The sequence below is a fragment of the Rhagoletis pomonella genome, unplaced genomic scaffold (assembly GCF_013731165.1).
Source record: "Rhagoletis pomonella isolate Grant_MI unplaced genomic scaffold, Rhpom_1.0 Rhpom_scaffold_00007, whole genome shotgun sequence".
NCBI lineage: Eukaryota > Metazoa > Arthropoda > Insecta > Diptera > Tephritidae > Rhagoletis > Rhagoletis pomonella.
In genome coordinates, this window is record NW_023458561.1 from 34,235,880 (window position 1) to 34,248,135 (window position 12,256).

The 12,256-nt window shown below is 34.2% G+C and overlaps 2 protein-coding genes across 2 annotated transcripts in view; one reads left to right on the plus strand and one right to left on the minus strand.

Moving 5' to 3' along the window:
* The window catches only part of LOC118742661, a gene marked incomplete at its 5' end in the record, with an annotated part of 60,055 nt that extends 55,586 nt beyond the window's left edge, over positions 1-4,469 (plus strand). Inside the window, 4 exon segments of the mRNA XM_036474899.1 lie at positions 1,293-1,925; positions 2,002-2,253; positions 2,727-3,698; positions 3,756-4,469. Of these exon segments, the coding sequence (XP_036330792.1) occupies positions 1,293-1,925; positions 2,002-2,253; positions 2,727-3,698; positions 3,756-4,412 (2,514 nt within the window).
* Positions 4,470-4,826: 357 nt separating this feature from the next.
* On the minus strand, positions 4,827-10,477 carry LOC118742666 (peptidyl-alpha-hydroxyglycine alpha-amidating lyase 2-like). Its single transcript, XM_036474910.1, has 8 exons — positions 10,282-10,477; positions 9,994-10,201; positions 9,622-9,914; positions 9,290-9,488; positions 6,829-6,942; positions 6,497-6,584; positions 6,299-6,398; positions 4,827-6,202 (listed from the first exon to the last, which is right to left on the minus strand). The coding sequence occupies exons 2-8, from the start codon at positions 10,192-10,194 to the stop codon at positions 5,899-5,901; spliced, it is 1,299 nt and encodes a 432-aa protein (XP_036330803.1). The 5' UTR covers positions 10,195-10,201; positions 10,282-10,477; the 3' UTR covers positions 4,827-5,898.
* Positions 10,478-12,256: the final 1,779 nt, after the last annotated feature.

Consider the following 12,256-nt stretch of genomic DNA (forward strand, 5'->3'; position numbering starts at 1 on the left):
CCTTTTTTCCATTATTTTTTATTGTTAAAAGATTTAATTTTTTTGTTTTAAAATAAATTATAACCTAATACAGTTTTATTTCATTGCTATTAGAAAAAATAACTATTTTAAGTCGTAAATTTATGTACCATTTATAAAAGAAAATAATTGAAAGTAAGTAAAGAGGTATAAGTTTGTGCGAAACCGAACTTTATATACCCGCCGCAGGTATCAAATACTGTAGTAAGCAGGGGCGTTTTCCCCGATTTCAAACGTTTCCCATAATATCCTGAGTTAGACTCAATGAAATAATTGAACCACGTTTAGTAGAAATCGCTAAATTGGCTACCGAGATACACCTTGTAGTCATGCAGTCCTAATTATTGTTAAGAGATTGTTGTAAGTATTAACTTGGAGTAAATTGGCGTCGTCGGTTATTAAAATATCAGAGTTTTCGCATTTCTGAAATTTACCGTTAGATATACGGAAAGCGAATGTAATTTTGGTCCGATTTGAATAATTTTCAACGAATTGCTTTTCCGTACCAGGTTTACTAAGTGCACCGAGTTTGGAAGAAATTTATAAATCGGTTACCGAGTTACACTTTTGCGGTCATAAGTGGGCGGCGCCATGCCCATTATCCAAAAATGTATCATAATCTAATTTTCTGCTGAGTCGTTATCGAGATCATCGATTTTAAGTGAATTAGCTTTAGTAGATACGCGTAGTCATTGCCCGATTTTAAAGATTATCAACAGATTTCTTAGTTAGACCCTAAATAAGGATCGTACCGAGTTTGGTGGAGATCGGTGAATGGGCTACTGAGATATATTTCATAATAGGTGGGCGGGGTCACGCCCATTGCACAATAATATTTTTTACTCTACTTCACATACTAATTTTGAACAATTTGCATCCAATATTTACTGAAATATCGGTAGTTTTTGCATCTTTAGAAAATACCTTTATATCGGAAATGGGCGTGGTTACAGTCCGATTCTCCCATTTTTAATACCAACTTACCTTGGATAAAGGGCAACCTACATACCAAATTTCGTTGAGATATCTCGAGTTATCGTGTACACGGACAGACGTGTTTATATTTTTTCTTGATTTTTTCGGACTTAGCACATTTGCGTACCATTGCATAACAACAAGTAAGAACGACATTACGGTAACTTTCTTTTTTGGTAATGATGTATTTTGAGTTATGCTATCTTACTGCATCAAAATCTCAATTTTCATAAAAAGTGGACTTAGCACGTTTGCGAACTAAGCCAACGATGTATAACTTATAAGAAAATATTCACCAGGAAATTGAACGCCGTGAGCAGCGCGCCGCCGGTTTCGATTGCACCGATGGGCATATTCTACGTCGGCAAATGCGTGTGGGCGTGGAAAGAAGTGAACAGAGCGCCAATCAACAGGAACCTATTTACTCTGAAATTGAAGAAGACAGCATACATATCACGGGCACGCCACATTATGACAATAAAACAAGCGCTAAGGAAATAGTAACAAGCAGACCGGATGTGGAAGTGTTGTATGCCAAAGTCAATAAGGCCAATAAAAAGCTGAAGCCACAAGCTATGCATACAACTCCAATGCCATTAGGAAAGCTATTACATGACTCGCTGAAAAATTCAGATATATCCCCGTTTACAGTACAACTGCCAACGCTGCAGGAGCAATCTGGCAGTGATACATCATACATGTCGCCTCCGCAAGCGCATGTGTGTGCGACAGCCACTTCAACAACACTATCACATTGCCGTTCACTGAATAATGTGCGCATGCAGGAGCAGCATTCTCCGCCAAAGCGAGATCGTAACCTAAATAAATCCGATCTGTCGCTGCATCGTAGTGAGATATTTTTAGACAACCTGTGTCGAAGTGAGCTCGTACCGGAAAATGGTGAACTGGAGCGGGTTGAGAAAATGAATAATGTGAGTAAGAAAATAATTTCTTGATTTCCTTATGTATTAATTTTTTTTTATTATTTTATTTGAATGTTTTCCCTAGAATGATTTAAACAAATCCTACGGTTCCCTACGTACCGATTCTATGGGCCAAATAAATACATATCGGCACTTCTCTACATCCACGCCTACTCCAAACGATTCAATATCCTATGATACGCCAAATGACGCAGACTTTGATAACATTTCTCAGGCAGATATTAGCCAATCAGGCTTAAGTTTGGCTAACGAATCGATGACATCTGGTGCTCCAAACACACCGAAAAAGCAGAATGCACCCAAATTTGTAACTAAGGTAGAAATTTTCTTTGACTCATATTAGCGTCAAGCCCTTAATTTTAGACAAGCTTAAACATTAGGCATAAAATGTTTTTTTCTCAAATCAATGTAAATATGAATTCTTTGTTACTAATGCTTTTTTACTCACTCATCTCGCGTTAAACGCATATTGTTAACAATCATATCATTGCCGCATCATACTATTTAAAAAAGAGTCACAAAAACATATTTCATGTATTTTTTATTTTGGTTTTTGGCGCATTGCAAGTAAGATTTTTCAAATCGTAACCCTCTCAATTTCTATGCTATTCTATAACCCTTAACGTTGCTTAATTTTTCTTTTTTTACTTTAAATAACAATAAATTATTATTTATTTTTTATTCCGCCTATCACGACCGTTAACACAGCATATCCTGACCTTAAGGGTTAAAGAACAGTAATATCTGTTTACATTAAAAATATTCTCATTTCCGTTCTACGAATTTCAGTCACACCTAAGCAAACAACGATTGTCTAATCTCAATCCATCGACCGATATCTTCTCATCGCCTTCATCTTGCCATCAGCCAAGTACCAGTTGCCCTGCTACACCACGAAAAGCTCAATCAGATTACCCAATAGAACTACCACACACCTCCAGTCTCAATGAAGTACACCAAGCCGACACTGGAGACCAATTCCAACAAGAGCAACATTCAATACCTAGCGGCAGTTTTAATGGTCAAGTTCAACGTTCTACAATCGGCCACAGTTGCATTAAAACACCTTCCAGCAATTTAAACATTCCCTCTTATAAGCGTTTAAAAAATGTTTTGCGCAACTCGTTTAAGCGCAGCACGAACTTCGTTAAAAACGAGACACGTCGTCTATCCAGTTCTTTTAGCTTTCCCTCGTCACATATAAGCTTGTCGAAGAGCATAAATACGCACAATCAAACCGACCCAAACCTGCATGCTGCCACGTCCACATACGATTTGGATGCATTGTTCGCATTGGACGAAAAAGCGCCAGTAACGCAGCAATTAGCGCAAGCGGTAACTATTTGTCGACAACTACCGGAAGTAGAAATTTCACCTGAAATGGTGGAAGCTGAACGTTTACTGCTTTTTTCGCGCCTACGTGGTGACGTGTGGCCTCAGCATGGTCGGCTGATTTCAGCACGTGCTTCCGGACAACACACACATCGTTTTTATGTGGATAGCATGCGTTTGCCCATAAAAGTTGATGTTAATCAAGATTTCTTCTTCAACTATTTCTATATAGTGACTTTCGAGTGTGGTGGTGTAATAAAGTCCACACAATCGGCGGAGTGCCACAACGGACAGGCAATATTTAGTGATTGCGGCATTGAATTTGTAGGCGGTTTGGGGAAGGAGGATAGCGAGGTGCGCTGTAAAATATTTATGTTGCGGTTGCGCAAAGTATCTACACTATCGCTGGAACCCAAGCGGCCCATAGTTGTGAGTTTTCAACTTCAGTCACAAATAATTTCACAAATGAAAATCTCTTTCTTCTAGAAAATACCTGCTATACGCACACCTGGCGGCTCATCGACATCATCTTCGGGCGATGAAATCGTTTCACGTTTTCGCCTACATGCCAGCTTTTCACTTCATGCCCGCAATTTTGTGCCGTACGAGTACGTAGAATGTGAATCCAAGAACACAGATAAACTTTGCTTGCGAGCCAGCGCCAAAAATTGTCAATTACCACTAACACCGTGTACACAATCTACAAATCTCAGTGCTGCAATTCAAATAAGTGGCCGCACGGAAGTTCGCCTGCCTAAACATACGCATAGCGGTTTTCTAAATGTGCAAGATCCTCATACGCTTCACAATTGGAATCGACGTTGGTGTACATTGGATGGTATCTTCGTACACGTGTGGACAGATGAAAATCAAATGGATGAAAAATTGCTACTATCTTTGGATATGCGCTCGAATGTGCAGTCAACGCCACTGCAAATGGCCCCGCGGGAATTGTGTGCACGTGCACGCGCTTTTTGTTTGCAGTGCTCGCTACAAAAGGGCGGAGAGGAAGTGGATACAGCGGCAGTATTTTTTGCAGCAGATACACAGGAGGAACTGGAGGTGTGGTTGAAGCAGCTAAATGCAGTGCTAGAATTTATTGAAAAGTGGTTGCATGCTAAGAGCGGCGATGAAGAATATTAGTGTGGGACTATTCTTTCTTCTCTCGCACAAATTTTCTTATGGAATGTCATATGCCTTATATTTTCATTCATTTTCATTCATTATCATTCATTTTCATTCATTTATATTTTCATTCATTTTTTTGTAATTCCTACTAATACATAGTTTTATACAAATTTGGTCGGTATATATATATGTATATATTTAAGTGCTTATGATACTTACACATTTAGGATAGATATATGTTTTTAATAAATTAATATTTACTTATAAAAATAAGTCGTTGTCAGCCGATACATTAATCTTTGCGTTGAAATAACTGTATAATTTTTTAAATAGTGAAAAAATTCTGTGCTGTGGTGTACTCCAAAACCTAAGATTTCAATAGTCGACCTTTTTTCCCCAAGTAGAGATAAAAGTAAAAAATCAGCTCCATTCAGTGGGGTAGATGACAATTTTATTTACTTTTTTATATTTGATATATGTATGTATGTATCTTGCTAAGATGATTACTCTAGGTACAGTTTTCTAGTTAAAAACAAATATAACTACATAGTTTTGTGTGATTGTTAAAAAAAAAAAAATGTCAAGAGCAATATAAAGACAAAACGGGAGGTACACAATTAGGGAAATTTCGTTACCACGATGGAGCATAAATCACATACGATTTCTGGTTAGTACAGGTAATACTGGGCTGGCCAATTATATTTATGTATAATATAGTGTCTTGAACAGAATTGCATCAATTACTACGTTTACTTTTAGGTGGTGCATTGATATTTATTTATATGCAAATATTTACTTTCAGTAATTTGCCGCGCTCCATTCTATTTATTCCACACTTATTTTCATACTACGTATATGTACATAGATTTTCGTACTTTGATAATTCTTTAAAATGTTAGTTTAAATTATTTTTATGTTATATGTATGTACTTATGTATATTCAAGAAATTGTTACTATAGTTTTAGTTATAGTGGTTCTATTTTTTGGTTGTGGTTGTATATTTTTGCAGATGCTTTCAAATATAGATAATGGAAGTTCATGGTGAAATTTCTACGCAACGAAGTGAGTTTTTATTACACATTATTTACCTTTTTGGTTATAGTGATTTGATTACGAGATATGACTTGAGTTGTTTTTGTTGTTGCAATCAAATTCACACAAATGCTTGGTGTGCTGCTTCCGAGGTAAAAACGTTTAGTGAATATTTTGTGTTAATAATTTCGTATTATCTTTTTGTTTTAAAGGTGCAAATCGTACGTGTCATTTTCGATAAGTTATTTAAGTTACAAGTATAATGCTTACATTCAATACATACGTATTGTTTTATTTACAACAATGCCTACTTCATACATATATGTATATGTTTATGGCTTTTGCGGAAATGAACGTCGTGTGCACTGGATTATTGTTGCTTTGTATGGGTTTTAAACACTTAGGTAGGTATTTACTTTGGGTTTATTTTTTATTACACTTCGGCTTTATCCACTTTCTTCAGTACATTTAAACCAACACATATTTCCATACTTTATTTGTCTGATGATTTGTACCAATTTCGGTTATATACAATGCCGAACCATTTACGCATACAGCAATCGAATGTGGGTTCTTAAATTCACCCCAATGCCCAATAATAGTTTCAGAGCGTGGATCAATGGTGAAACCACGTACGGGCAACATTGATGTAGGTCCATTAACTGCATAAACAATATTACCGTAAGCGGCCACGTCAAAGACCCGCCCCAAATCGGGCTCCTGTATTGTAGCGGCGGGTTGGCCCTCGCCCTGTGACGATTTTAGTCCGGCTCTATTTGAAAGAAAAAAGAAAGAAAAAAATACATACATATATACATGAAAATTACAAGCACCGTCCTCATCACTGAACAATTTTCAATAAACGCACTTTGGGCAAACGACACGCATATTCTCACGATCAGCAATGCAGAGGAGATCCAAATGTTCCAATAGCGTGATGCCATGTGGCACTTGTAAGGAGAGGAATTCTGAAAATTTTTATTGAAAAATAGTGATATTTAATAATTTTTCAATCGCTATTATTTTGTTTTAAATATGTATATGATTGGGATTTTGCTTTTTATACCTGGTGGCTGAGGTATGGTGCGCAAAATCCGTCCAGCAGCGTTGAATTTCAAAATGCGGCTATTGCAGTAACCGTCGGCAATGAAGAACTGAAATTCATGGGGGCGTATGAGTGATTTTTGTGTTTGTTTTTATTCTTAAAGCAGTGCCGGCCAAAACGTGCATATTATGCGCTTTTGGCTACGTGTTGTCACACCAACGTTAACGATGTTATGCTTTCGTTCCTCACACGCTTGATATGGCACACTTATGCAGATTTTTTAGTATGCATTTGTGTGGCCGACACTGTTTTAAGGGATTCGATTTTTATTATCAATTAACTAGCTAAAATACCTCGCCGGTAGTGGCGACCGCAATAGAGGTGGGCTTGCAGAGATGGTTAATGCTTGAGCCAGGTTTGAATCGCTTTCCGACGGTAAGTAGCGGTTGAGTTTCAAATGGTTTGAACTGAAAATGGATCAATTAAAGTTGTTTACAGTTTAATATTCAAAGTAAGTTACTCAAATTAAATTTCTAATTAATGGTTTTTATTTACTCAATCACAGAATCCATCGTAGTCCAATTTTTCATGAAGTCTACGACAATGCTTTCACTGATTCCGAATAGCCACGAACGTAGCGTATGCTTTGTATTTACACGTTCGTAGCAATTCGGATTCAGTGATTTCGTAGATTTCACGAAAAATCTGACTACGATGGATTTTGTGTTAGGCCTCACTATCTTTTGTTTATACTTCTAAGAAAACACTTTTTTTGATTTTTTTTGGAACGAATTTTAGTAATCCCTTGTTAAGATTGATTTGAAGACAAACGGTTTGGCGTTGCGCCATCTTCAGTATCATTTTTCGATTTTTTACTTAAAATATTTGGTTCGCCCAAATTTTTAATTGTTTTTTAAATTCTACTTTCTTTTATATCTTTTTTTTGATTTTATTTATTTTTTGTTTATTATTTTATTTTACTTTAATTTTATTTTAATTTAATTTAATCTTATTTTCATTTAGTTTCATAAAATATTTATATTTATATATTTTGTTTTTATTTGTTCTATTTATTTTTTAAATTTATTTATTTTGTTAAATTTTTACTTAATTTTATTTTAAATTGCTTTATTTCATTTGGGTTCATCTCGTTTAATTTTATCTTATTTTATGTTATTTTGTTCCATGTATGTATTTAATTTTACTCAATATAATTTTTTTTCTTCTATTCTTATTTATTTTATTTTATTTTTCTTCTTTTGGTTTTACATACATAACCTTAACTCAACTCCAAATTTTGGTGGTAAATTTTTGCTTATTTTGAATGTAAACACACATGTAAACAACAAAAGTACTTTCAAATTCATTAGAATCTACTTAAGCAAGTAATTAAATAGTTTTCAACATGAATTAGCAGAGTGCACTTTTCTTTTGTTTACAATTTGATTGCCAAACACACTACAGCTGATCGTTTGACACATTTACCAGAATATACCAGCAAAAAATCTTCGGACTAAAACTGGTAACTTCTGATAGAGAGTAAAAAAGAGAGTAAAATCTGACTAATTCTGACAAGTCCGGACTCGTACGGGATCGCAACTATTAATATACACCTTCAATAAAAATTTTAAAGTGGTAGTACCAAAAACAGCTTTTTAGATAGCCCTACCTGTTTTTGACATTCTCTTTATACTGTTTTTTGCTTCCCCTGTATGTATGTATATTCCTTTATTTTCAATTTTATTTTACTTTTACTTAGTCTATTTTATTTTATTTTACTTAATATATTTTATATAATTTAGTTAGTTTAATTATATTTTATTTTATTTCGCTTTATTTAAAATTATTTAATTTAATTAAATTTAGCTAAATTATTTTATTTGATTTTCTCTTTACTATTTTATTTATTTTATATTACCCTGTTTTATTTTATATCTTTTTAATATAATTTTGTTAGCTTAATTGGTTTATTTCAGTTTGCTGTATGTTATTTCATTTTATTTTTATTTTATTTTATTTTATTTTATTTTATTTTATTTTATTTTATATTATATTATATTATTATTTAATTTAATTTAATTTAATTTAATTTAATTTAATTGAATTTAATGTAATTTTATTTTATTTAATTTAATTTTATTTAATTCTATTTTCTTTTATTTTATTTGGTTTTATTTTATTTTATTTTATTATATTTTCTTTTATTTAAAATGTTGTTGCATTTTTCCTCAATCTACTTTATTTTATTTACATTTTTTTAATATAATTTTAGTTAGCTTAATTTAATTTTCTTATGACTTTTTTTAATTTAACATATTTTACTTTAAATTATTTTATTGGATTTTGTTTTATATTATTTTATGTAACCTTATTTTATTTTATTGTATTTGATTTTATATATTTTATTCTTTTCTATTTTATCTATTTATTTTTATTTTTACTTTATTTAAAATAATTTTATTTGATTTTTTTTCCTTTTATTTAATATATTTTATATTTCTTTTTTTTTTTTTAATTATTAATTTATATTTTTTTTGTTTTTTTTTTTAGGCGGACTAAATTTATATTATCCTTTATTTTAATCTTTTTAATTTTATTTTGTTTTGATTTTTAAATTTAGCTCTTTTTATTGAATTTTTCCTTTCATTTTATCTTATTTTTTTTTATTTTTAGGTTTTTTGTTTTACTCTGACTGTTTTATTTTCTTTAATTTTTTTGTTTTATTTTATTTTTTTGCTTAGTATTGTTTCATTTAATTTTAAAATTCTTTGCTTTTTCGTCTTCTTCTCTACTTTGATTTTATCTTTCACTCACCTTAAATGCCTGGTGCATTGCTACATCCGTAATCCAATAATTCCCATGCACATCAATGGTCATGCCATGTGGCATGTAAAACATATCTTCACCCCAACCAGACTTAATAGCACCTGTCTTGGGATCTAAAATGTAAATAGTCTTCTCCTTAATCGGTCCATATTCAATCAAATAGAAAATGTTGCTGTCATTAAAGGTGCTACAAAAACAAAGCAAAAAAAAAATATATATATAAGTATATCAACGTTAGAACTACTATCCTTGCGCCTACTTCAATTCAACACACACACAAACACTAACATACAGCTGATTTGTAACAGCTGTTGACCTACTTCGCATCCCAATATCTATCGGCGCGATGAAAAATGACCGGATTACCATGTGGATCTATAGATACGGCGGTGACCTGACCAAAGGAGTGGCTTTCAGTGGGCCAATTCTCTACCAGTACTGGTGTGGGTACCGTGGGCGGTGGCGTTATAATATCTATGCCAACATCACTACCGCCGCTGCCTACACCTCCAACGCTGATATGCTCCAAATTCGTGGGTAACTCATTGCTGTTACTGCCACTGCTGCCGCCAATACCGATTACATTTTCATTATCCATATGCAACTCCTGCAGCTGTGGTGAGAAAATTAAAAGAAAAGCGAAAATACATTTTTTTTTTCAAAATTCTAAATTAGTACACTCCAACACTCACCGCTGCAGTTTCCTTTAGACGTCGCTTGATCAGTGCACGCACATCGTTGAAGAAATGCTCATTCAGCGTCAGTGCATCCTCTGGATAGTCGAGTCGATGCATAGGCAAATGGTTGCACGCACTCAAATCGATTGCCACCGCAGCTAAAATGAAAATCAAACCGCAAAATTTCTCCATATTTGTTGCCGTGTTGTTGCTCATCCTGTTGCTGTGAATTGAATGCGACAAAATTTGTGAAGGGTTTGCTTCTTGCTTTTTGTATCTTGCATATGGTCAATTCACACTTACCAGCAGCTGGTTAAATGAGCTTTGCGCAAAATTCTTTAACCAACCATCGTAGTAATTGGGTTCTATATAAATCTGTGTTTTGCTGTAAATTCGTGACTATACACCAAATACTGTGCTGCTGTTTTGTTTTTTTGTACTTTCTTTTTACTTGTCGTCCAGCTACTAAATACTGTGAGTTAGTACTAATGTTGTCGTTTGTAGAATAATGTAATAATGCCCAGGCAGTGGCAAAGCGCAGGCGCTCAACAGCGGACACACAGTGGGCTTTGCGTAGACATTTATACGTTTCCTTTGCTCGGACTTGAAACTTAGTTGTCGAACGAATCCGGACCCTTTGAAAAGTCCGTGCTCGTGGAGAAACACCAGCGACCCCCTACGCTCTAGTCGGGCCCGGTCATAGCCGGCTCTAAAAATAACGCAATTTCTGAACATGTTAATGTAATTCACTTTTTTTCCTATTTTGTCTTTTTCATATTGCGGAAGCACTTGGCCACATTGTTAATTGATGTGGGTAGTGGCATCTTTGAGGAAAACAATCCATACGTTCTTCTGGTTTATTAGATGGGCCTAGCACATATTCCGCAACGTTGGTCCGCATATACGGTTAAATACTCCAACAATTCCAGGGGACTGGGTTTTTCCTTCGATTGCTATGTCGTTGAAAACGCTCACTATGTGACGAAAGCAATGTTTTTTAGAGTCACGCCCTTCTCTCGCCGAAAAAACATTCATTCTTGCATTCTGCTTGCATTCAGTCAATGAAAGTTCAATAAAAAATAAATCAGGTATTTTAACAGTTTTAGCCTTAAGATGTTTATCGGGAAGCTGGCTTTAGTATAATGCGGCATTCGCAGCATACGGTTGCGAATGACTCACTGGCGTCGAGCCGTGTTTTGGTAAATAAACGTGCAAGAAATAGTTCCGATACTAGCAAGTCAATATTCTTATTAAGTCTCATCAAAAAATTCCAAGTTGTTTAAAGAATAACGGAAATGCCGCATTATACTATAGCCCGCTTCCCAACATAAGCTACTATATTCGCGAATAATGTTGTAGGAAAATATTCCACAGCAAAATTTAAGTACTTTTAAATCATAGGACTTTTAAGTTAAAGCGTGCGACTAAACGTGTTAGCTGGCTATGTGCTACGGAGCGTACACGTGTTACGGGGCGTATACGTTACATGCGCAACTACAGGCGCGGGTTGTGTTATTTTGATTTTTTTATTATATCTTTTTTAAGTTTTCATTTAAATACAATTTCGCAATAAAATATTGTTCTTTATGCTAAACTGAAGATAATCCACTGCCTAAGATAAGTGTGCCACCATTTTCGACCAAAAATACGCTTTTACAGTATTGAGTTATATTGATAATGTATGGTATTAAAGGTCCCAAAACTTCATGGAGAGCGGTTTCTGTTTTTGCATGTTGGGATGTCTATAGTTCCGATCTTTCCAAAGGGGATCTTATTTGCACTTCTCACAGTTTGCGGTGCTACTAGCAGTTGGATGTTAGCATTATTTTTCTGAAGTCTTTAGCATTTTCGTGGTTTCATTTTTACTTCTTCGGGAGTTATAAAAACTTGGACTCTCTTCTAATTTTGTGGAATATATGTCAAGCTAATGCTTATAGTGCCCAATGACCTATATATTATTAAAGGTTGTTAAAACGACAAAGCTCTTTGGTCTCGTTTCAAATCGACTAACGCTTTGAGATATATAAGAAGCAAATACATCTGGAAATCTAAAGAGCTTATCAATTGAGGTTATTGTAAAAAAAAAATAAAAAACGCTCTTTGTTGATTCTCGACCCACTGTACATTATCAGAAATTGTCGAATATATCGATTTTTCAACACGTTGCTGACGTCGATGGTTAATGGTCGATGATGTGAAAACATGCGATTACTTTCATACATACATACCTACTTAGTTACATTAGTTACTCATAGATATGCGTGTGTATACCATCTAC